Genomic DNA, 24,669 nt, shown 5'->3' on the forward strand with positions numbered 1-24,669 from the left:
TCCTTTCTAATTTATTCAATTTCGTTTAGTTCATGTTTAGAACTTCTTATATAGTTGTGTGATGAGTTGCTGGTGTTGTATGATGGACAACAGGATCTGTAATCTGTTATTTTATTTTAATACATATTCTTGGAAGTCGCTTCCAAGCTTTCAAAAAAAAAAACCAAGTTAAAATGTGTGAACAATGAGTAAATTTCAATTTTAAAATTCACAATTATCAGAAAATTTTGTAGTTCACATTTAATTTTGTATAGATCGTATCTTTGAATGAATCAGCGGTAACATTTTATTTTATCAATTATTAACACGTCTCTTTTTAACAAATAACACTAATAGTATTAGTTCGAATTGGGTTTTTAAGTTCAATAATAATTCGAAGTATAACAATTGAAAAATCGGATCGTCTCAATCTCAATGTGAAATTATGAATGTATGATGCTGTATTAACGCATGCACTTAATTCGAAGTTCTAGGTACTGTACATTCATTTGCATTTGCTTAAGAGTTGAACACGTAGGCTAAGTACGTGTCGTGCTATGGTCTTGCCTTGCCACTTTCCTTCTCCAGTTCCGTCGTCACCAAAACCTCATCTTCCCTTTGCACACGACCCGAAGCGTTGTTCAATAGACACAGTCAAACAATGCGTTCTTGCAACCGTCGAAGCTTTCCACTTCGCTCCCTCTTCTCTCGCTTCCTCTTCCACAAGTGCCCTCTTTCCACCTCCGCCTCTCGCCTCACAGAGGCGGGCCCACTCGCCAGCCGCCTCTCTTCTCGTGCTGTGCTCCGCTTCTCCGGCCCCGACACCGCTAAGTATCTCCAAAACCTCCTTACTAATGATATTCTTCCTCTTGCGCAATCAGCATCTCGCCCCTCAGGCAACAGCGACCAAGAGTCCTATGTGCCTACACCAAATGTAGCGTTTTACCAGCCCCCGCCGGTGTACGCGGCTTTGCTGACGCCCCAAGGAAGGTTTTTGTATGATTTGTTTCTATACAGGCCGCCTCCAGTAGAGGGGAAATTGGACAGGAGCGGCTCTGGACCGGTGAAGGAGGAGACCAATAAAGAGGTGACATTGTTTGCTGACGTGGATTCCGAGTTCTTGGACGAGATATTGAGTACCTTCAGGAGGTAAGGTGATTAAGCTATAATCAATTCATCTTGTATCTCATGAAAATTAAGGTCTTGAAGTAAAAAATAGTCTTGCGTGTGAGGTGTTTGAAGAAATGCCTCATAGAAGAATGTGCCCAGCTATTGTCTAGTCTTGATTTGACGTTTAAACCTTAATGAAGCTTTAACATGTACTATCTAATTGACCAACCTCGTGAAACCTTTACCATTACTGTATAGATACCGACTCAGGTCAAAGGTTGAGATAGAGAATGCAAGCAATGATTTGTCATGTTGGCAGCAGTTTGGTGAAAGGGTGTCAAGTACCAGTCCATTGACTGAAGACCCTGAAGCTTCGTCAATCGGTTGGGGAAAAGGACTTGATCGAGCTTCTGAGTCGGCCGCTCAAGGGACAGAGCAGGGCTGGCAGTGGTTCACAGATCCTAGGCTCGATTCTCTTGGCTTCAGAGGAATCTTCCCATCTAATACAACACGTAAGAGAAATCTGGTTATTTTAATACACTTTTGCTAGTCAGACCTGGTGTTTGCTTTGGTGATCTGAAAGCCCGGTATTCATCTGGTTTAATGGAAATAGCACCTACTTACTAAAAACTAATGGCTCAGATGTGCAGGGGCGGAACTAGAAAATTTATATAGAGGGGGCTGAAAACTTAAAATCCATAATTAATAATTTGTGGTTGGTGGAATTTGAACCCAAACCTCCCAAGTACAAAATAGAGCCTTAAGCACTAGACTACAAGCACACATCTAGTATTTTATGAGGGGGGCCGAACTATATATAAACTTTAAGAAAATAAAAATTTAATTAAATTTCAACCTACGTAATTAAAAAATTCAAAATCATGGGGTGGCTTAGCACCCCCTGGACTGTGTAGATCCGACCCTGCAGATGTGGTCACAACAACTCAACCAAATGAATTCATAGATAAAATTCCTGTGCTTGCGAACCAATGTTTAGTATATTTATTGTGCTTTGGTATAGTTTAGGCTTGTAGGAGAAAAGGGGTCTCATTATTGTGACGGCAAAACTAGAAATATACCGAGCGTTTAACACAGCATACCTTTTTTATATCATTCTCACCGAATGGTTGACTGTTCTTAGAGTACAGAAATGCATCTTATTTGTGAAAAGCCTCATTATTACTATCTTTAGTGAAATTTGAGTGATTTTAATGTTTTCCTGTTTTTAGCACCATTGGTCGAGGCAGACAAGGAAACCGACGAGTTGAATTATGTTTTATGGCGGCTGGAAAAGGGGGTTGCAGAAGGCTCAACAGAGATACCAAAAGGTACTACAAATGTGTTGTTTACATAGAAGCAGTGTTTTTAAATGCGGCCCATGCGGATTGCATATGCGGGTCCATGCTGAAAGCGGATTCAACAATATCCAGAATCCATTACCAGACCCAAAAATTTAAAATATATATATATATATAAAGAATGCATTATCTTGTGTCCGCAGACCCGAATCCAGAACCCGTTATCTGAGTCCTGGACCTGTCCAGTTAAATGATCCAGCGATTCCAGCCTCCCCAGCTTCTTTTATAGGCATCCAGTGCTTTGAAAATTCTCATTTGAAATTGTGGGACTGAATGAAGTACAAACCGGACAGCCTGCTGGCTTGGCTGCTGGGGCGCTGGGCTGCTGGCTCGGCCCATGTAAACAGAGCCGAACAAATTATTGGGTTTACATTGGATCAATAAGAAAAGGCTGTTAAATGCATGTTTATTGAACTCGGATTGGAAGAAAAATGCCAGTTTGGCCCTGATATAAATTAAACAGCTTATGGGCTTTTCTTCGAACAAGTATTCCAGTTTGGCCCTGAAATACGGTATGCAGTGCCTTCCGCGTTCATGAACAAAACCGCATTTAAAACCATTGCATAGAAGTGTTGTGGAGCAGTAAAAGCAAATAATTAAATCTTTTTCATTCTTTTATTGTATTAAGAAAAGTGAATTTGGCAATGACAGGTGATGCAATTCCTCTGGAGTACAACTTTGCTGGATTAAATGCTATATCATTTGACAAAGGCTGCTATGTGGGACAGGAACTGATTGCACGCACACATCACCGAGGTGTCATTCGTAAGCGCCTCACTCCATTTAAGCTTGTTGATGCCAACGGAAAAGGTACTCCACTATTTTCTTTTCTTGTCATTTTAATCTGGTGCTATGCCAAAAGTCTCTTCATAGTGTTAGACAAGTATGAAGCAGAATCTTCTGAAACTCATGTAAATATTTGTGTGGGACCCATAGAGCAGTGATTTGGGATGCAGCAACACTCCAATTGTATTAAAAATTAATTGGAGGGTGCCTAAAGGCCTTGTAACAAAAAAATGGGAAAATGAAAAAAAGAAAAAAAGAAAAAAAAAACATGATACAAATCAATTCAAACTGACTGGTACATATACAAATCAATACAAACCTCAACTTGTATTTACTTGGTACTTACTCATCATATATTTGTTTTTTTGTCATTCAGAAATTGAAGAAGCTACTTCTCCAAGCTCAGAAATTGTGGATGATGAATCTGGCAGGAAAATTGGGAAGGCGATTAAAGTATTGGGCTCTAGAGGTATTGGCATTTTGAAAATTGAAGAAGCATTCAAGCCAGCAGCTCGGCTGAGCTTGAAAGACAGTGGAGATGTGAAGATAAAGGTTGTCAGACCCGATTGGTGGCCTGCTGAATGGATTCAGGTTCATGACCAACAGAATGTGGCCACATCGACTTAGTGTTAAGTGTTAGTTTTCTCCTTGTTATGAATAAAGGTGGATTGTTTCTCCTGATGAGATGGAGATATTGAATAAACATGGGTATTTGTTATGCTTTTTTTCTTTTTCTTTTTTTCCTTTCCTGTTTTTTTTCACCCAACGCAACTGTTTTCGGCCGCAGATTTTTTTCTTGCGGTGCTTGTTTCAATAGAACGCAGGAGGAAATCCAGAAGATTGTATGTTCGGAGAAGAAAATACAAGTCATGGGTCAATAAATTTAAGTATCTGAATTATTGCTGATAATTAAGGAAAAACTAAAACTGTAGTCTGAATCAGTTTTCAAGGTTCTACAGAGGATACTTAAAACCCATAACATTTTTCTGGGGGTTAGTCTGTCAAATAGTATTAGCTTTGTCCCCCAATGGGTCTAACCTTAAAACCCTACGAAGAAGATCGCCTTATAGCTACTTGGAACTTTGTATTTCCCGAACTATAGTGTGGCGAAAGAAAGTCTTAACATAATTCAAATGTTTTAAACGTAAGATGACGTGTGTAAATCAAATAGTTACCTCCATATTAAGGGGTGACACTTTATCTGTTTATCCGATGATCCGATCTATATCGTCTTCTTTATCTATCAATTCGTATAGTATCCGTTGACATCCCTACATGTATGATAAACTTGAAAACAAATAACGGGTGAGTAGTATTCTAGCTGTCGTGGTAGGTTGGTTGCTAATTACAGAAGCACTTACCAGTCACCAAACCATCCCTAGTGTCAGTCCTCACTCCTCACCCACCCCGACTGGCCAAGTCTGGTCCGAGATGAAAGGAACATAGCCCTGTTAAATATCAAAACAGATCCGAGGACAGTCAGGATCTAGACTCAATTTTTTTTTTTTTTTTTTGCCAACAAATGCCCTTAGGCTCTAAACTCAAAATTTGAGTTACATTTGGGGGCTATGAATTTCCCTGACCTCGCCCCCGCCCCACCCCCGAATTCACATCCTCTCCAATACCTGATAAGGGGATCTTTTACAATTACTAGATCTGGACCATTATTTTTAACTTGCACGAATCTCAAAGCCCAATAATATTGCCCCCTATTGTAGCTCGAATCTCAAACCGTAAAGTAAGGGTAATCCTCTACAATACTGAGAGGATACCCCCCCCCCCCACACACACACAAGAAAGAAAATAAAAGACAGAAGAAAACACGAAACTTTCCGTAAATGCAAGCAATCACGGACTTACAGCCTACAGGTCATCAAATTCAAATATCTTATTTTTATTTAAGTTCGAAATAAAAAAATTTAAACGCATACAATTGAAAAAAAAGAAAAGAAAATAGATGATAACTCGATTTTAGCTTTAACGCATGGATGATGATTAGGAGCGGATCTAGGAATTCTATCATGTAGAGCAAAAAAAAAAAAAACTAATCAGATTTAAATCCATTAATTAATTAGGTATTAGATAAAAAAAAAACAGAAAAGAGAAGAGGAGTGTGTGCGCCGCATCACGGCAAAGAAGCATAGGTGTAGATATTTGTTATACTGCAAATGTTAATATATACTCTCATAGTATTATAAAAGAACTTGTTTAGAAATACAAAAAAGAATAAAAAAAGCGAGAAAAAAGTGGTCCGAAACTTAGTTCCACAAGAGATCGAAGACATAAAAAATAGACATTTATTTAGTAGGAACTCATCACCCAGTTAAATTTTCATTCATCTTAGACTGAATTGCATCAAAATATAAAATGGACAGCGTTGAGAAAGAAACTAGATTTCAGATTAGCCAGGATTTTCATTAAAAATTAAAATAAAATGTTTATTTGAAAAAATTTAGAAATTAAATTTTGAGTCAAAATCTGATAATTAAATTGTGTCTAGCCTAGTACGATTATTTGATAATATTATTTAAGATTTAGTTAATAAAAAAATTAATCACAATTGATAACCCAACACATTTTTTTTTTTTTTTTTTTTGAAATCTTGACAATGGTTGTCAAGTATAACTCAACACAGTTACAAAGGAGTTTTTTCTTCTTCTTTTGAAATAGAGGTATTGACTAGAAACACTCTCATAAAATACTAAAACATATACAACAATCAAACAATAATTATGAGTATAAAATTAATTTTCAATCTTTAACTCTCATTGTGTATTGTTGACTCCTAAATTAGTCACAAACAATAATTATGAGTATAAAATTAATTCTCAATCTTTAACTCTCATTGTGTATTGTTGTATTGTTGACTCCTAAATTAGTCACAGGAAAATCTCAAATAACCACCGTGTTAATATTCATAAAATTATTTAGCTTAGAATTTTCATGAAATTAAGCATATCCTTTCAATAATAAAAAGAAATGTAAAGAAAAGAAAAGAAAAGAAAATAAAGAACATAAGAGAAACAAACAAAAAAATAGAAAAGAAACCATGCAAAAAATAAAATTAAAATCAAATTGGAAAACATAAATATGAAGAAATGGAGGTATTATGTACACACAGAAATGAAGACGAATAAAGGAAATGGGAGAAAATTTTGAATTAATTGGTTCCAGTTAGCGCTGGAGAAGGGAGTTTGGAGTTTTCTTTCTCATTAATACTGACTAGTGGATCCCACAATTTTAAGAATTTCTAGTTTGTACTCGGTCCACATAGTTTCTTTTAGGAATGGTTATTTGGCTCATGTATACCACTCTCATTTAATATTTTTTCATTATCTCCTTTCTTAGAAAATAGATAGAAACTCAGAAGAATAAAAAATAGAAACGGGTAGAGAGGAAGAGACCGATTTTTTATTAATATCTAAAAAATATTCAAATTCCGAATGGATTTCGAAAACTACCCAAACCGGTTATCCAATAACCGGATTTGGGACAAATTTCCGATCAACAGTTGCCCGGACTCAAAAACAACAAATCCGGTTAATGGTTAACCGGATTTGTGCATTTTGCTTTTTTTTTTTTTGAAAATAGAAATTTTTTATTTTTTATTTTTTGTATTAAAATATTAGAAATGTTGAATATATATTTCTTCGAAAATAGATGGAATACAATATAATTTGATTTATTAGAAAGACTGCAACAAATAACTCGGATCAATATTTTTCAGGCCGGATTTTTCGCGGCTGTAAGAAAAATTAATATATTTTTTTATGTGCTATTGGAAAAAAATAAAAATAATTAAATTTTGAGTTATTGATCCCGGTTCAAAAGTCACTTCTAGGTAATTCAGAAAATATTGTGACCTTTCTAGTACATTTAATTTATAAAAAGTTGTATCTATTTTGAGAATTCTTTTTGAAAAACAATCATTAAATAAATTAAAGTTTTTTATTTTTTTTCAAAAATAGATACAACTTTTTATAAATTAAATGTACTAAAAGGGTCACAATATTTTCTGGATTACCTAGAAGTGACTTTTGAACTGGGATCAATAACTCAAAATCTAATTATTTTTATTTTTTTCCAATAGCACATAAAGAAATATATTAATTTTTCTTACAGCCGCGAAAAATCCGGCCTGAAAAATATTGATCCGGGTTATTTGTTACAGTCTTTCTAATAAATCAAATTATATTGTATTCCATCTATTTTCAAAGAAATATATTCAACATTTCTAATATTTTAATAAAAAAAAATTATGTTTTCAAAAAAAAAAAAAAACAAAATGCACAAATCCGGTTAACCATTAACCGGATTTGTTGTTTTTGAGTCTGGGCAACTGTTGACCGGAAATTTGTCCCAAATTCGGTTATTGGATAATCGGTTTGGGTAGTTTTCGAAATACAATCGGGATTTGGATATTTTTTAAAATTTTATTTATTTTTTTGATATTAATAAAAAAATCGGGGAAGAGACGAAAGGTAAATCGAAATAACGATCTAAGATATTTTTCAAAATCCAAGTTTTGGTCTTATCGCCACTGCTCAGGGTAGGGCAAACCATTTTTTTAGGGTAGGGCAAGCACCCATATTACCGAGTATGGCTAATATAACATCAGTGTCATTTCAGTCTATATAACACAAACTTCAAAACCTATCAAATTGAGTTCAAATGGTGAATCCAAATCGTTCAAACCAATTTACTTTATGAGTGATGCGTTTATATGCAAACTTTTTATATTTTCAAGTTATTTTAGTATCAAATCAAGCGGCAATAAAAATTGAAAAATGAATGTATTAAAATTAACTTAAAAACTCAAACATTTGACCGCTTGACTTGATATCAAATAAACTCAAAAACTTATAAATTTTACATGTAAACGCATAACTAATGGAGTAGATCGGTTTGAACGGTTTGGATTCATCATTTGAATTCGATTTGATAGGTTTTAGAGTTAGTGTTATATAGACTGAAATGACACTGATGCTATATTAGCCATACTCCATATTACCTATACTCAAAATTAATTTTTGAAATTCAGGATAAGACAGTTGTCCACCCCTGAATCAATGTGAGTTCGCCCGTGATGATGATAATGTACGAAGACATAATTTTTGGTTTTAATAAAATAATTTCAATTTTGAACCGAAGCAAACAAAAATGATGATATTTGATGGATGAGAATGCATGAGTATATCTGTTTTACTGAATACATGCGTTTAGATTGTCTATAAAATTATTAATTTTGAAAATTGAAAAATATTATGTGGCAAAGCGGATCTACAATCATTTATAGAGGTGATAAGTATGATTTTAAATTATGTATTTTGAAATTTAATTAATTTTATATTTTTTTTTGAAGTTTTTATATGGTTAAGTTCTTCTTTATAAAAATATTAAATTTTTACTTGTAATTTAGTGGTTAAAATCTCATTGTGTAATTGCGAAGACTCGAATTTAATTTTACTTGCACATAGTGTGCTTTAATATAAAATATTATTGTTGTGCTTTATAATTGAGCTTTTTGTTTCATGTTGTATACTAACAGGTTCCGCGTTGGTGCAACACAACATTCTACGCTCTGACCTCCATAGCAATCCGAATTTAATATGGGATAATTAACCACAGTAGACATCCAGCGATCAGGACTTTAGGTACATCTATGCCGTTTATTTCAGATCTAACTGTCTATATTGATTCCGACAGCACAGTTGCTCTCTATTATAGGGGTGTCAATGGGTCGGGTATAACCATTTTCATATCCATACCCACTAAGAATTGGCCTTATTCATATCCTATCCATACCTATTAAGAATTTATTTTACCATATCCTACCCATATCCATTAAGATTAGCGGATAACGAAATAGTAGTGGACAAATAACAAATAATACAAATATAATAGTTTTATTATTTTTACAAATAAACTATCAAAATTTATCATGTCATACATATGTAATCACAATCACCAATATATAAAATACAAATACAAATATACAATCAATTCTAACTAATAATTTTTTTATGAAGTAAAACAAATCAAAATCACAAATAACTCTTCTAACAAATTCAACTCGTTAACTAAATAACAAAGCATTCAAACAAAAAATAACATGTTTAGCATAATATTCTTCTTACAATAATATGCATAAATTTTCATATGATGTAATTTATTTTATATAATTATCTGTTACCCAACGGGTACGAAATAACATTTACCCATACCCATTTCTGTTTATCTAACGAAAAAAATTCCTTATCTATACTCATATCCAATAAATTAACGAAAAAGAAATCTTGTCCATATCTGTCTTATCGAATGCGATATGGGTAGGATAAACGGATAAACGGCTATCATTGACACCCCTACCCTATTCGCCAGGATTGACCGTTCTTAATACTGAAGTATTTATGTTCAATCTAGATCGTTGGATTCTCAATGGACGGGTTGGGATCTTTCTTGGATGTGGGAGCCAAACCACCACTGGCCCACCGCTGGCTCCTCAAATATGATATTGGTGCTTCGTATAGGGTAAAAATCATAATTAGCCCGTACAATTATTTGAATCATAAATACCAAACCAAACTATTTGTCATCTCATGATAAAATCAAACAATTTGAACTCTGTTGCAGAGTTAGCCTCAAAAGAAGACAAATATCACAAGGATCCCAGCGAGCGAGGCCTGAAATAAGCAGTGCAAACAACAGAGCAATTTCTCGTGTGAAAACCAAAGAGAGAGAAATACAAATACACATGCCAAAGCTCATAAATGCTTTTATGGGTTAACACAACAGACTTTATTTTTATTTTTTTTTACGAAAACACAACAGACTCAAATACCAACACTGGACCATTTCTGAAAAGGCTATCCCCAAAAAATAGCCTTTTCTTTATACGAGTAGCAGGAGACAGACCACCAAAGAAAGAAAAGAGGAAATAACATTGCAACAGGTACAGATTTTGCATGCGGATAGCGACCTTAGTCAAAAATTATTAGTCGTTCTGCGGTCCAACTTTATGGGATGCTCAAATATTCTTTTACTTTCTATTTACTTGTCCTAATGTTTTTGAGAACTTTTCTGATCTAAATTATTTTCAAAAGGTCATTGGATATTTTCATGTGAGTATTTTTAATAGGTATTTTCTTTTGATTTTGGGTATGAAGAGAAATATTGTCTGTCAGTCGTCGGCTCATGTAGCATAGAAAAGGATGAAGATAATACCAAAGAAAACAGGGCTAATATCAGTGGATCTGATTTGCTACGATAATTTTGCTGGTTCAGTTGATCTAAACGCAAGTATTAATAAAAGTTTTAAGTTCATAAAATAGAATGGTAATTCTAATGCATGTCCACAGCCCCAAGACTGGTGTTTTTACAGTTACACCACGCCAAAAACATTATTTGGAAAAATCAAGTAGAAGTAGGGTGTTATTAAGTTCTTGGGGTACATTTGGATGAGAGCTAGAATAGTTAGAATAGCGAAATTTGTGAATAGTAGATAAGAATAAAGAAAAAATAGTGATTTTAGATTAGTGTGAAAATGATGTTATTCGGATTAGTAAAAATATTGTTTGGATTGTACATTTGAAATAGTAAATAGTTGTAACTTATAAATAATAGTGTTAACAAGATGCTAATTAAGAGAAAATATAGGCAAGTGTGGTCTTAAACGAATTGTCACAACGTGAAAATAACATAAAGTAGTGTCAATTTTATCATTTCGGAACTGTGTTAACGAAAATCTGAGAAAGAATCATTTTTCTTTCTTCACATTTTCGAATAATAGTTATTCCAACATTTATATGGAATAGATAATAGCAGCTATTCTAACTAATTTCGAATAGCAAAAATGTTATTCTGATGCACATTGTTATTCCCAATAACCGCTATTCTAAACTAGCCTCTATTCTTGACACATTCAAAGTTCCAACATACCCCAAGTCTCTTTATAAATTCAACTCTAAAACCTATCAAATTAGTTTTAAATGATGAATTCAAACTGTTGAAATCCATCTACCTTACGAGTGATATATCTACATACAAAAAAATTATAATTTTGAATTAATTTAATATAAAATCACAATCAAAATTGAAAGGTTTATATATTAATTTTAATGTATTCATTTTTTAAAATATTTTTTTACCACTTAAATTTATACAAAATTAATTATAAAATTTTGAATGCATCACTCATGTATCTCGAGTGGGAGGAGAGCGGTCAAATTGAAATATGCTATCATACATGTATCAAGTTCTCACCTTATTCTAAAAAGTTCTCACCTTATTTTTAAATGTTTTCAAAGATCTCCTAAAAAGTAGAAGCTATATTCGAAGAACTCATAAGCAATTAAGCAGCTTCCATATGAATTAATTTAGAAAGTCCCAGAATTATAAATATGGCGAGTTTCCACATTGCTACTGGTTAGTCACTAAACAAAACAAAATCTAACCACCGACCTAAAATACGAATCAAAATCTAACTACCAAGCTAAAATTACACAACAAAATATTTGGTCAGAGAACCAGAGATTGGTTCAGAAGAGATTTAACCCGACAAAACACTACTCAATGCTGCCACCGGCATAACCATTTTAGATTAACTGTTCAACCACCATTTCCATTCTAGGCCTCCTGCTCGGCATCTCATTCATACAATCCCATGCGATCTGTACCAGTTTCACTGCTTCCTTTTTCGAGAACCGGCCATCCAAACTCTCATCGACAATCTCTTGAAGCTCATCAGCAGTAATTTCTGCATTAATTTTCAGAGGGGAGATGTCCAGTTTACCAGTAACAATCTGAAGTATCAGAAGTCCAAATGCATACACATCACTTTTTTCAGTGAACCGTCCAGTGATAGCATATTCTGGTGCAAGATAGCCCATGGCAGCACTCGCTTTTAGAGACGAGAAATTTATGTCATCAGCTAAAACCTTGTGGAGACCCACACTGCAGAGCTTTGGCACAAAATGGAGGTCTAAAAGGATCTTCTCCGCCGATATGTTTTGGTGGAGAATTGAAGGCTTGTTTGCTCGATTGTTGTGCAAGTACTCAATTCCTAAGTAATGAGTTATCAAAGTAATCAAAGTTTATATTTAAGGATATAATAGATCACATCATTTGAGGTTGTCTCATCATTTTTTGTTAAATTCAAATGGAAGTGCTTGTACGAAATAAAATATCCACAAGTTCCAATGACATTTGCAAATACCATATGACAATATCAAAATGGTCATGAAAGGTATAGTCATGAAATAATACTTCAACAACAATGCTATCTGTGTTTGTTCGGGTTTTCTATCTCTTTTTTGCCATTGAGGCGCCAGGCAAAACAAACTGCTATGTGGATAAAAGTAAAAATCTGTTAAGCTAATAAAAAACCGTGTTTTAATTTTTCTGAATTACCTTTTGCAATGCCTTTAATAATGGAGACTCTAGTTGCCCAATCAAGAATATTCCCATGATCACCCCCATAACTTTTCAAATCCAAGTACTGTGCCAAACTTCCATTAGCCGCATAATCATAAATTAGGAAGAACTCGCCTCTTCCCCGAGAGCAACAAAAGCCTCTTAATCTTAGCAAATTTTCATGCCTCAAAAGGGTTAGTACTTTTAACCCTTTCAAGAATTCAGCCTCCTCTTGCTTGCAACTTGACCTATTGATACTCCTCACTGCAACCACACTTCCATCCTTGAGTATTCCTTTGTATGTTGACCCCGTGTAAGTGCTCTTGCCTATTATGAGGTGTGGAAGGATAAAAATATTACCTTTTATTTTAAGAGATAACAATTAAATAGGAATATTACCTTTTTTTTAAGGAATAGAAGAAATAGGTAATAATGCTAAATTTACCTAGCAAGTTGACTTCAGAAAAGTACTGAGTAGCAGACTCGACTTCCTCTAAGTTAAACCGGTGGCTGTCTGTCAAATTGTTCAAGTCCCAACTTGGGTTATATTCTACATTACCAAAACGGAAACTGCTTTTTGTAGTTGTTTCCTTGAATTGGTCGGTACTGAGGCGACTGTCAGAGATTTCGAGCGAACTGCTGATCTTTTGTTTCCTCCTTCGGTACCACAAAAAAGTAAATAATCCAACAATTGTGCACCCAACTGCGAGCACTAACGCGCCAATCACAACAGTACCGGTGGATGACTTAGTAGGCTTCAAACAGTGGGGCCCACCGGGGCACTGTGAGTTCCCCAGACTGGCTGATTGCGGAATTTGTTGAGACCTAAGGCCGGTCAAACCAGGTCCAAATGGTTCGGGTTTGCTAGGATTATTGAGCGGTTCACCAGATGGGCAGAGTTTGAGGGTATCAAACCCGGCTCCGCATAGACCTTTGTTGTTTGCAAACTGGAAGCCTCCATTTAGTCTTTTTAACCCTATCATGCACAAAAAATTGACATTTTGAGAAACAAAATTGATATCTTCAAACTGATGAATTCACAGAATACTAATTGTAAGTACCCCCTTTACTCCCTTAGATATCTTGTTTATGAATTTGAGGTACCATTTTTCATATCCAAAGATTTTAATCACACTCCACCAAGTATAACAGCAGTGTTATTCCTTGTTACACACTACACAACATCAGTCATACGAGATTATTCCTTAATGACATTTCCATAGAAACAAATAGGAGTTGCAAAGTACTCATTTTAGAACCTCAAATGAAACCCTTTCCCTATAAGCACCACTTAAAACCAACAAAGTAATCCTCTAGTCAATGAAAGTTTCTTTCTTCATGAAACAAGCACAACACATATGGAAAGGGTTTAATAACATGCGACTCACCTGAAGGGACGTTGCCAGAAAGGGAGTTGTTACGCAAGTCGAGCACAGTAAGGAGAGGCACTTGTACAAGCTTGGAAGGGATTGAACCGAAGAGGTGGTTAAAGCTCAAATCCAACCGCATTAAATTGGGAAGATCTCCGAGCGAGGCAGGAATTGCACCAGTGAGCTGGTTGGATTGTAGAGTGAGAACTGAAAGTTTCTTCAAACTGCCGAACTTGGTTGGTATATTCCTGGTTAATTGGTTATAGCCGAGTTGTAATACTACATGACAGAGACAGAGTTTAGTAGAGGAATTGATGTAAAAGGTTGAAAATCCATCTCATTTCAAGTGAAATCCTGTTAAACAAAGCATGGCCAATTTTATTTTTTTGAGAGAAATAAAGCATGGCCAATTGCATCTGAACAGGGACTAGTTGGCGATAGTTCTCAAAACTAGAAAATAAGTTTCAGCATTTGCTCCCCAATTTCAAATTATTTATTATACCAAATACGGTAGTCAACAATGTTATTCCAATTAAAAAAAAGCATTCAATGCTACACATTGTAACAATTAAAGGAGAGACAAAAGCCAGAGAAGTAGTAAAGTTCGAATCCTTGTTAAATTCAGGTGTCAGTGCAATAAACAAGCGAGTAATAAATGAAACTATGGGGAAGCGTGCCTCAATCTCAATGTGTAGGAGATAGCATTAAGTTAGCATATAGTAAATTTATGAAAATGTCTCAATCTTCAGATATACAAATCCTTTGAAAGACTAAAAGAAAGATCTTCTAGTGCAATGTCATAAATGTGGTCTCTCTTAAAATATTACTTAAAACAAATACTTCGAAGATTAAAAAAAAAAAAAGTTAAACACCAACTATATTCATATATAAGGAACAAGCAATAAGAAGCTTCTTTTTGGACTACATTCAAAGTTCAAACAAATAATGAAGACAAAAAAGCTATATTAAAAACACCGAATAAACTCTGTTTAGGAAATTCCAAAGTTGACTCTGTTTGAACAAAGCACCGACACCCCACTTAAAAAGGAAAAATAAATTATCATTTTTTTAATGTTTGAATTCCTAGAAGAACCACCGCTAAAGTTCAAATGAAAAGTATTATCTTATTCAAAATTCAAATAAAACAAAATAGCCAAAAAAGACAAGCGTATAAAACGTACAAGTTTAAAATTTACCAAAATAATACAAGATGAAGCTTCTGATTTTATTGTGAAGAACAAATAATCCACATTCCAGAAACCTATAAAAACTACCTTTAAGTTTCGGATAAAAAAATGTCCACCCATGGAATCTCCGAAAGCCCTAAACTTTTTACAGTTCAAGAAAATATTTCTCATTCACTTCACTAAAGACTCTGTTCTCAATGAACTCACCTTGAAGATTTTCCAAATTTGCAATCTCAACTGGAATCCTCCCACTGAGCCGGTTCACATCCAGATAGAGATCGGAGAGCTTGGTGAGTTTACCAACCTCTCTTGGTATCACCCCAGTGAGTCTATTGTAGTGCAAATAGAGACCGGTAAGCTGACTCAGACCAGCTATGGCTGGTGAGAGTGAACCAGACAAACCCATTCCTTGAAGAGAGAGGCTAGTTACTTTTCCATGGACGTCGCATGCAACTCCTTCGAAGCTACCGTTACATGGGTCGCCATTGCTGGTCCATGTGCTAAGCACGTGACCAGGCGGGTCTAGGGACGCCTTGAGTGCCATTAGAGAGCTCACTTCTGGGTTGGAGAGTGCAGAATCGAAGTAGAGAAAGAGAACGGTGAGGAGAAGGTGCACGAGAAATGGATAAGAAGCCATTTTTGCTCTTGTTCTTGTGAAGCTTGTATTTTGTGACTTTTGTCTCTCTCTTCTTCTTTTTTTTTTTTTTTTTTGAGAATAACCCGTAGGCTCTTCTTCTTTTTTTATTTTGGTGGGAAGAGGACTAGACGAGACAGGAGGGAAGAAAGAGAGAGAGGGGAATGGCAAATGATCTCTAGAGATGGAGAGAGAGGGAGAGAGAGAGGAGATTCTTTTCTATTGGTTTTCAGAGAAAGCAGAAACCGCCAGACGAGGTTTGTCAGAGAGACTCAGGTTTCGGGGAGTTGGTGGTCAATGTAGTTCAGAAGAAAAAAAAAAAAAAGAGAGTTAGTGGTCAAGATCTCTCCAGTGAGGACAATGGACACATCCAGTCTTTAAGAATCTAGGATTCTAGGTATTCTCCTGTAGTCTACCTTACTAATGAAAACGGAGACGGCGGGTAAAACTGTGAACAACATCGACTGGAGGAGGGAAGACTAGGAGGCTAGGTAAGCAAGAAATATAACAGGAGCTGAATTTTTATTTTAGAGGAGATTTTGAATAACGTACGGTGCCTCACAGGCTCACAGGCTCACAGCCTCAGTTGTCGAATTTTTTTCATAAATCATAATTGAAAAATGGATTCTTAGGGAACCAATATGATTACAACTTTTTTTTCAAAAACTATAAGAACCGTGGGAATCTCACGGTCTGGCATTTTTTTTTTTTTTTTCCAGACCGTGTGCTTCTCACGGTCTTGCCAAATTTTTTTTTTTTTTTTTTTTTTAAAAAAACAGATTTTTTTTTTCAGACCGTGGGGTTCCCACGGTCTCAATTTTTTTTTTTTTTTTTTTTTTTTTTTATAAAACAGAATTTTTTTTAATTTTTTAATTTTTTGTATTAAAATATTAGAAATGTTGAATATGTTTCTTTGAAAATAGATGAAATACAATATAATTTGATTTATTAGAAATACTGCAATAAATAACCCGGATCAATATTTTTCAGGTCGGATTTTTCGCGGCTGTAAGAAAAATTAATATATTTATTTATGTGTTATTAGAAAAAAATAAAAATGGTTAGATTCTGAGTTATTGATCCCGGTTCAAAAGTCATTTCTAGGTAATCTATAAAATATTGTGATCTTTCTAGTAAATTTAATTTATGAAAAGTTGTATATATTTTTGAAAATAATAATAACTTTTTAAGTTATTTAATAATTGTTATTCAAAAAGAATTCTCAAAATAGATATAACTTTTTATAAATTAAATGTCCTAGAGGGATCACAATATTTTCTGGATTACCTAGAAGTGACTTTTGAACCGGGATCAATAACTCAGAATCTAAGCATTTTTATTTTTTTCTAATAACACATAAATAAATATATTAATTTTTCTTACAGCCGCAAAAAATCCGACCTGAAAAATATTGATCCGGATTATTTATTGCAGTATTTCTAATAAATCAAATTATATTGTATTTCATCTATTTTCAAATAAACATATTCAACATTTATAATATTTTAATACAAAAAATTAAAAAAAAATTCTGTTTTATAAAAAAAAAAAAAAAAAAAAAAATTAAGACCGTGGAACCCCACGGTCTGAAAAGAAAAAAAAAAAAAAAAAAAAAAAAAAATTTTGGCAAAACCGTGAGAAGCACACGGTCTGGAAAAAAAAAATGCCAGACCGTGACGTTCCCACGGTTCTTATGGTTTTTAAAAAAAAAGTTGTAATCATATTGGTTCCCTAAGAATCCATTTTTCAATTATGGTTTATGAAAAAAGTTCTCAGTTGTCTGTGAATTATTATATTTTTCTTTTTAGAGAAATTCCCGTAGACTAGCTGGATTGTCATCCCTAGTCAGTGATCAGTACGCTACTCGAAACCCCTTGATTCTCGCATCCTCTGCATTAACTTAAAATGGAATCTTTTGAGTTAATACATACGGACCGTCCAATAAGCTTTAATATTCGTGTGAATTAAATCCGCACTAATATTGAAGACCCCTATATTTTAGGCGAGAACCGGATGGGCTCCGTTTACAATTGGACGGCCAATATCTATTAACTCAAAAAATGCTCTTTTGAGTTAATGCAGACGATGCAGACTCCTTGTAAATGCTCTATTGCTGTCACGCATCAAATCAAACTAAGACAGAATTGCATCAGCTTTTTCTTAATTTGAAAATTTTAAATTAGAGACCGTTGGGAATTTTATTTATTTTTAAAAATAAAATTAATATTACGATTTTATCTTTTTGTCAAACATAAAATCCTTTTTTATCCTTTGTATGGAAACAAATATAATCTCAATAGTATTTAGCAACTTATGATACTTCGAAATATTCTACAACTATAGAGTGAGTCTATGGTGCTATGCATATTACGATTTGGTCCGTAATACGGATCAATATTTTTATTTTCAAAACCCTAACGGTCGATCTGAACCGTTCAACATATTCCTCATATGAATATGTACTAGCAGACCAATATTTATATTTTTTAGAATTTTTTTAATATTTTTTAAGATATGTAGAAAATCACTGTTTTTGGATGGTCCAGAATTTTCAGATCAAGTGATTTTTTAATTATCTTAAAAAATAGTAAACAAATTCTAAAAAATATAAAATTTGGTCTGCAAGTACATATTCATATGAGGAATATGTTGAACGGTTCGGATCGACCGTTAGGATTTTGAAAATAAAAATATTGATCCGTATTACGGACCAACTCGTGATATGCATATTACCATAGACTCACTCACAACTATATATATATATTTTTTAAACAGTAATTTGAAGATGTTTTTTTTTGCTAATCAGCTAAACTGATTGGAGAGGAAGAGGAAGAGAAAAATAGTTCTTTTCCAGTTTTGAAGGGAAGGACAAATAGTCTTTTATATTTAAAAATTATGAATTTATCTAAAATATCTTTGTTCAAATCAGTGTAATGGAGATATAAAAAATAATCATTAATTGATGGATCAAAATCTTGTTTTTCTTAATTGGATGGGAAATAATTTGAAAACAGCAAATTTGTTGGGGTGCAGCCAATTTCATCTTAATTAAGTATTTTTAACGAGAGGGGTTGCAAACTTGCAATACCTCATGTTTCATACCTTATCATATCTCATATTTCTTATTTTCTTTTCTAAAGTCAAAACTGTCGATCCGAACTGCTCAACATGATATCTATACTAAAATATGCTTGGAGGTGAAATTTTATAATTTTTGAAAGTTTTTCACTATTTTTTAAGCTAGGTACAAAATTAATGTTTTTAGATTGTTCAAATGCAGTGATTTTCTACTCATATTAAAAAATAATAAAAAGTTCTAAAAATTATAAAATTTCATTTCAAGTATTTTTTAATATGGATATTATTTTGAGCGGTTCGGATTGAGAGTTAAAATTTTGAAAATAAAGAATATAAAGTATAAAATGTAATGGGATGTGAAAGGGATGAGGTAGTAGATACTCCTCATTTTTTAATATGTAAATATTCTCCGGAACTGTTGAATTTATTACATTCCGGGCCAACATAATTCCTTCAGCAGTGATTTTCTTTCGGACCTAAATATGGGCCGTTGTTATTTGATCCCGGCCGGATTAGATATGGACCAAAAGAAAACAAAAGGCTAAGTAAAACGGCCATAGAAATCCGTAGAAGTTGAAACGTGCGCATAAGAAGTAACGTCAACGGGTTGATTTCTCCACTGCATCTCTTCAATTTCTCTTCCTCCTCATCTCTTCGCTGAAAAGCAATTCCATCCGATTCCCTCTTACTTCTTTAATTTATTTCCTTATAGAGACAACGAGAGAGAGTAGATCCTACGATGGGGAAAGACTTCTCCGACGATCAGATCAAGGCTATGAAAGATGCCTTCTCTCTATTCGACTCTGACAGAGACGGCCTTATCGCCCCGTCAGACCTCGGCGTGCTCATGCGGGCTCTTGGAGGCAACCCCACACAGCTCCAGCTGACACAGATCATAAAATCAGAGAGCCTCACAGCACCGTTCAACATCAACCGCTTTGTCGAGCTGATGCGGGCCCACCTCAACACAGACCCGTTTGATGGACCCCTCAGAGACGCCTTCAAGGTGATCGACAAGGAGTCGACCGGCCGCATATCGGTCAAGAATCTCAGGCATATTCTTACCTCAATTGGAGAGAAACTGGAGGGGTCCGAGTTCGACGAGTGGATCAAGGAGGTCGAGGTGGGGCCCGATGGCACCTTCAAGTATGAGGATCTCATACAGAAGATTACTGCCAAGTAATCAAAGGTTTTTTTTTTTTTTTTTTTTTAAACTTTTAAGGTGTTTGTGCTGATTTATATACATATGGTAATAATCGGTTATATGTGATGATTAATATGTCAGTGGTTGAGATGTTCGACAAGTTCAATTTATTATTCTTTTTTCTGTGATTGTTGTAAATTAGGACTTGTATTGGAATAATTGATCTAAAAGTTTGCTTTGGGTGGTGAATTATTATGATTTGTTGATTGGAATATCATCTTCATTTTTGTATATCAAATTCAGAATTTTTTAACTGTTATTCTGTTACACAATAATCTGTTATCCTAACTTGTGTTTGCTGTCTGTACTCTGTACATTTTTTTAATAATTTTAAAATAATTAATTTCTGTACATGTAACGTGGTAATTTTTAGAATTAGCAAATAAAGTAACCTTTTGTAATTACGGAAATGAAGAAGTTTAAATTACTTATTGTGAAGTTTGTAAAACAAATTACTTATTTAGTGAGATTGTTAAATTAGCAGGTGTTGCAGTTGAAATTACAAGTGTTACATTAGTATCTATACTCTCTTTTATAAATAGAATGATTTTTTTTTTTTGTAAATTGGACGGAGCTGCTTAATTAAGTTGTTATCTTCTAAAACCGGTAAAACAAGTCAAAGCACCCATAACTTTACTACCTTTTTGCAGTGCTTAATTTTTACAGTTCTTAATATATACCGGTCTTCTAATTTGTTACTTTAATTTGTTATTGGGTAAGAACTGATATGTTGTGTCAGGTTTGCCATTTGTCAATTCCTGATAATTTGCTTTTTTTTTTCCAAAAAAAAAAATGGAAAACCACCGATGTAGGGGATTTCATGTGTGACACTGACTTTATAAAACTTCTAATTATTGACCTTCACCGTATGACTTTATAATAAATTAATTCAAAATTTTAAATTTTTTACATATAGATGTATCATTTGTAAGGTATATGAGTTTCAACAATTCAAATTTATCATATGAAGTTAATTCAATAGATTTTAGAGTTGAATTCATAAATAAACTAAATGAACTTGGAAACACTCTAGTTCTACACTTCTACTCCTGAAACAATCCCATGAGCAATCCCATCTCATCGTTGGATTTTGGTCTAGTTACCCACGTAATACTCAAAACCATCAATGGAACAGTAGGATCCGTTTGCACCGGAAAAATGCAGTTCTTCACAATTCATCTCGCATTTAACTATTTTCCGTATTATGGCATTGTAATAACTACTTAACAGTGTGCACTAAGGTATATACACGGTAAATATGACAGTTTTGTGAACTATATAAATTTTGAGGATATTTGGACTGGTTTCAGCTGCGAACACGAATGAATCTAAATATCCGTCTTTTATTTAGTACAAAGTTAAACGGTAAAAAAATAATGAAATACAAAGTAGATCAGTTTGAATTCATCGTCTGAAACCAAACCAGTTTGATAGATTTTGAAATTATGCGAATGAATCTAAATATCCGTCTTTTATTTAGTACAAAGTTAAACGGTAAAAAAATAATGAAATACAAAGTAGATCAGTTTGAATTCATCGTCTGAAACCAAACCAGTTTGATAGATTTTGAAATTATGCTCATGAAGATCTCTTGATGAGCATAGTACACACTAATTTTATTCATCATTTTTTTTTGGAATTTTGAACATTATGGAAGATTGTTGATACAAATTATGCTAAAATTCAAAATTTTGTACATAAATCTTTATAAATAATCATCAAGATAATTATTATTCTAAATGTCGAATTAAAGTATCAACCCAATTAAATGAATAAATCATTTCCTTTTGCATTGTCCGAGCATAATACTCCAAATCAAATGTGAATAAACCATCGAGCATCGTATTAATGCGCTTTAATTATTTGATAGAGACGTGATTTAAAATGCATTTGAAAAATAGACAATGAAAGTTACAGCTTAGATTTTTACAAATTCATTGTCTATTTTTCAATGCATTTGTCATTTTCATATGATTTATGATGAGAAAATTATGATCAAAATAATTAACAGATATCAGTTTGAAAACTGTTCGTATTGTGTGTTGTATTCATCCTGATTTCAGTCAATTTCTCATATTATTGACCACTTACCATCAAATTTATCCCAAAGCTTGTCGAGGTGCTCTTTGATGGGATTATTGTCATGCATGTCGTGACACAAAAATAAAAAAATATTATTATCCTACCATATCCACAAACAAAATTAAATGGGACATAATGGATTAAATTACACTGTTAACATGATTTTTATTCAGAAAGGTATGTTTAAATGTTCTCATATAATGTGTCTGTATTATTTCTTCAATTTTTATTTTTAATAACTCAAAATATAAAATTTTACACATCAAAGTAAAATATTAGATATTATCTACATCCCTTTCTACAAACAAGCAAAAAAATTATAATATTTCATTCTTATTTCGATTGGAACCGAGAGGCTGAAAATTAATAATCACTTACACACACACATAGAGTTAGGCTATGATGCTTCGCAAAGTAAAGCGAGTGTTTTACTTCATATCTATATCTTCAATTTTAAAATTCAAAACGTCGATCCGAACCGTTGAAATTGATCTCCATATTAAATTGTGTTTGGAGACCAAATTTTATATTTTTTGGAAATTTTTTACTATTTCTTTAGAATTTTTGAAAATCGCTGCTTTTTATGATATATAATTTTCTGAAAAAATTGTGCTAGGAGACTAAATTTTATATTTTTTGGGAAATTTTTTACTATTTCTTTAGAGTTTTTGAAAATCACTGTTTTTCAGAAAATTCTAGATCATCAAAAGCAGCGATTTTAAAAAATTCTAAAAAAATAGTAAAAATTTTCCAAAAAATATAAAATTTGGTCTCCAAGCACAATTTAATATGGAGATCAACTTCAACTATTCAGATCGACATTTTAAACTTTAAAATTGAAGATATAGACGTGAAGTAAAACACTCGCTTTATTTCGCGAATCACCGTAGCCCAACTCTATATATACGGATGTTAATTTAGAATGTTCGGATCGATATTTTAAACTTTAAAATTGACGATATAGACGTGAAGTAAAACATTCGCTTTATTTTGCGAATCACCGTAGCCCAACTCTATATATATGGACGTTAATTTAGAAGTTGTTGATTCCGATCAAAGTGAAAACAAAACGCAATGATTATTCGTATAGATGCAGAGACAGAAATATATATCACATTAACAATTTTATTTTCTTAGCTGTGATTTATTTTTTTTGTTAAAAATGTCCTACATGCAATAATTAATATTTTAGACTGAAATTAATAGTTAATTTCTTAAATTAATATGGATTAAATTTGAGTTGCATAAGTTATGAGTCGATACTCTCTCTGAATAAATGTTGAATAGATCCTATTCATCTGAACATGTGAGACCTAGCTAATAGATGCGAACTAATAGGGGCAATGGGTTATAAATATATGTATTGTTGTTCATTTTCGGTGAGACCTCATTTATATCATAAATGAGAAGCAACAGTTTGAATTTTAAGAGCAAAAAATCTGAATTGCATTTCTAGAATAGAGAGAAATTAAGTGAGAAAGAAAAGAGAGCTGTCAGTTAGCTAGTGCTACTTATTAGTTTTTTTCGAATTTGTTCGTGTGATATCGACAAAGACGCGGTTGCTATTGTTATGTAAGTCTGACACACAAAAAGAAAATAAAAAGTGATTATCTTAAATTTAATTTTACACAAAGATCCTGATTCAGATTACAATTAAACTGGACTCTATGCTCTACCTGAATCCTTACAGTTTTCACGACTAAAAATTAAAAAATAGAGACATGTACTTATAATGATACTTTAACCAAATTAACCCTCCCATTGTTATACGGCATTCTAGTTAGTTTAATTTGTATCACTGTATTTGACTTTTCGACTACGAAATGATCAAACTTGTGAGCCGCATTTATAGCCATCATGATAATTTAGCTACATACTCGAAGCCTCCTAGTAGAATAAACTAGGAGAGAATACCCTGTGGCGCGGAAGAATTAAGAAATTATTACTGTTATCTCTAATCAAGTCATGACAACAATTCCTAATGCCACCACAAACAACTAAAATAAAACAAAATACAAACTATACAGATGGACCTACTTCTATGCCCATATTACTCATTTTCTTTTAATTACTCTGCATTGCATAATTTCCAGAAACAAAACCACTGTACTAATATCACTTTCACAATTTTGTGTGTCATTATAATCAGGGGCGGATCTAGAATTTCTGTCGGGGGGGCAGAAATCGGATTCAAATAGCTTATCGGGTTCAAACCGTATACCGTATACCATATACCATAAACCTTAAATCCGAATTTTTTTGCTTGAAGCTTATTTTGTTATAAAAAAATGAAAAAATAATAAAAATTAATTAAAAAAATTAAATTAAGACAATGTTACACTCAAATAATATAGTAATATAATACACATTAAAACCTGTATACATATTTTTAATGCTAGATATTATGTTGAAATTGCTGGATTATCTCTTTCTCGTCCCAAAAAAAAAAAAGATTGTAAAGACAAACTAA

The 24,669-nt window shown here is 33.3% G+C and overlaps 4 protein-coding genes across 4 annotated transcripts in view; 3 read left to right on the plus strand and 1 right to left on the minus strand.

Annotated features, from left to right (window-relative positions):
- The window catches only part of LOC144557485 (pre-mRNA-splicing factor of RES complex protein), a 68,807-nt gene that overhangs the window by 28,816 nt on the left and 15,322 nt on the right, over positions 1–24,669 (plus strand). The window lies entirely within an intron of this gene.
- On the plus strand, positions 498–4,132 carry LOC144557486 (Glycine cleavage T-protein family). The gene is made up of 5 exons (XM_078306063.1): positions 498–1,128; positions 1,348–1,601; positions 2,319–2,417; positions 3,099–3,257; positions 3,610–4,132. Exons 1-5 carry the CDS (start codon positions 641–643, stop codon positions 3,858–3,860), a joined length of 1,251 nt encoding a protein of 416 aa, XP_078162189.1. The 5' UTR covers positions 498–640; the 3' UTR covers positions 3,861–4,132.
- LOC144557484 (protein NSP-INTERACTING KINASE 2-like) lies at positions 11,622–15,912 on the minus strand. The gene is made up of 5 exons (XM_078306060.1): positions 15,409–15,912; positions 14,033–14,293; positions 13,090–13,620; positions 12,642–12,971; positions 11,622–12,294 (listed from the first exon to the last, which is right to left on the minus strand). Exons 1-5 carry the CDS (start codon positions 15,836–15,838, stop codon positions 11,828–11,830), a joined length of 2,019 nt encoding a protein of 672 aa, XP_078162186.1. The 5' UTR covers positions 15,839–15,912; the 3' UTR covers positions 11,622–11,827.
- LOC144557490 (putative calcium-binding protein CML13) lies at positions 19,538–20,102 on the plus strand. Its single transcript, XM_078306066.1, has one exon. It carries the CDS (start codon positions 19,653–19,655, stop codon positions 20,094–20,096), a length of 444 nt encoding a protein of 147 aa, XP_078162192.1. The 5' UTR covers positions 19,538–19,652; the 3' UTR covers positions 20,097–20,102.

Source organism: Carex rostrata, chromosome 7, assembly GCF_964058835.1.
Source record: "Carex rostrata chromosome 7, lpCarRost1.2, whole genome shotgun sequence".
Taxonomy (NCBI): Eukaryota; Viridiplantae; Streptophyta; class Magnoliopsida; order Poales; family Cyperaceae; genus Carex; species Carex rostrata.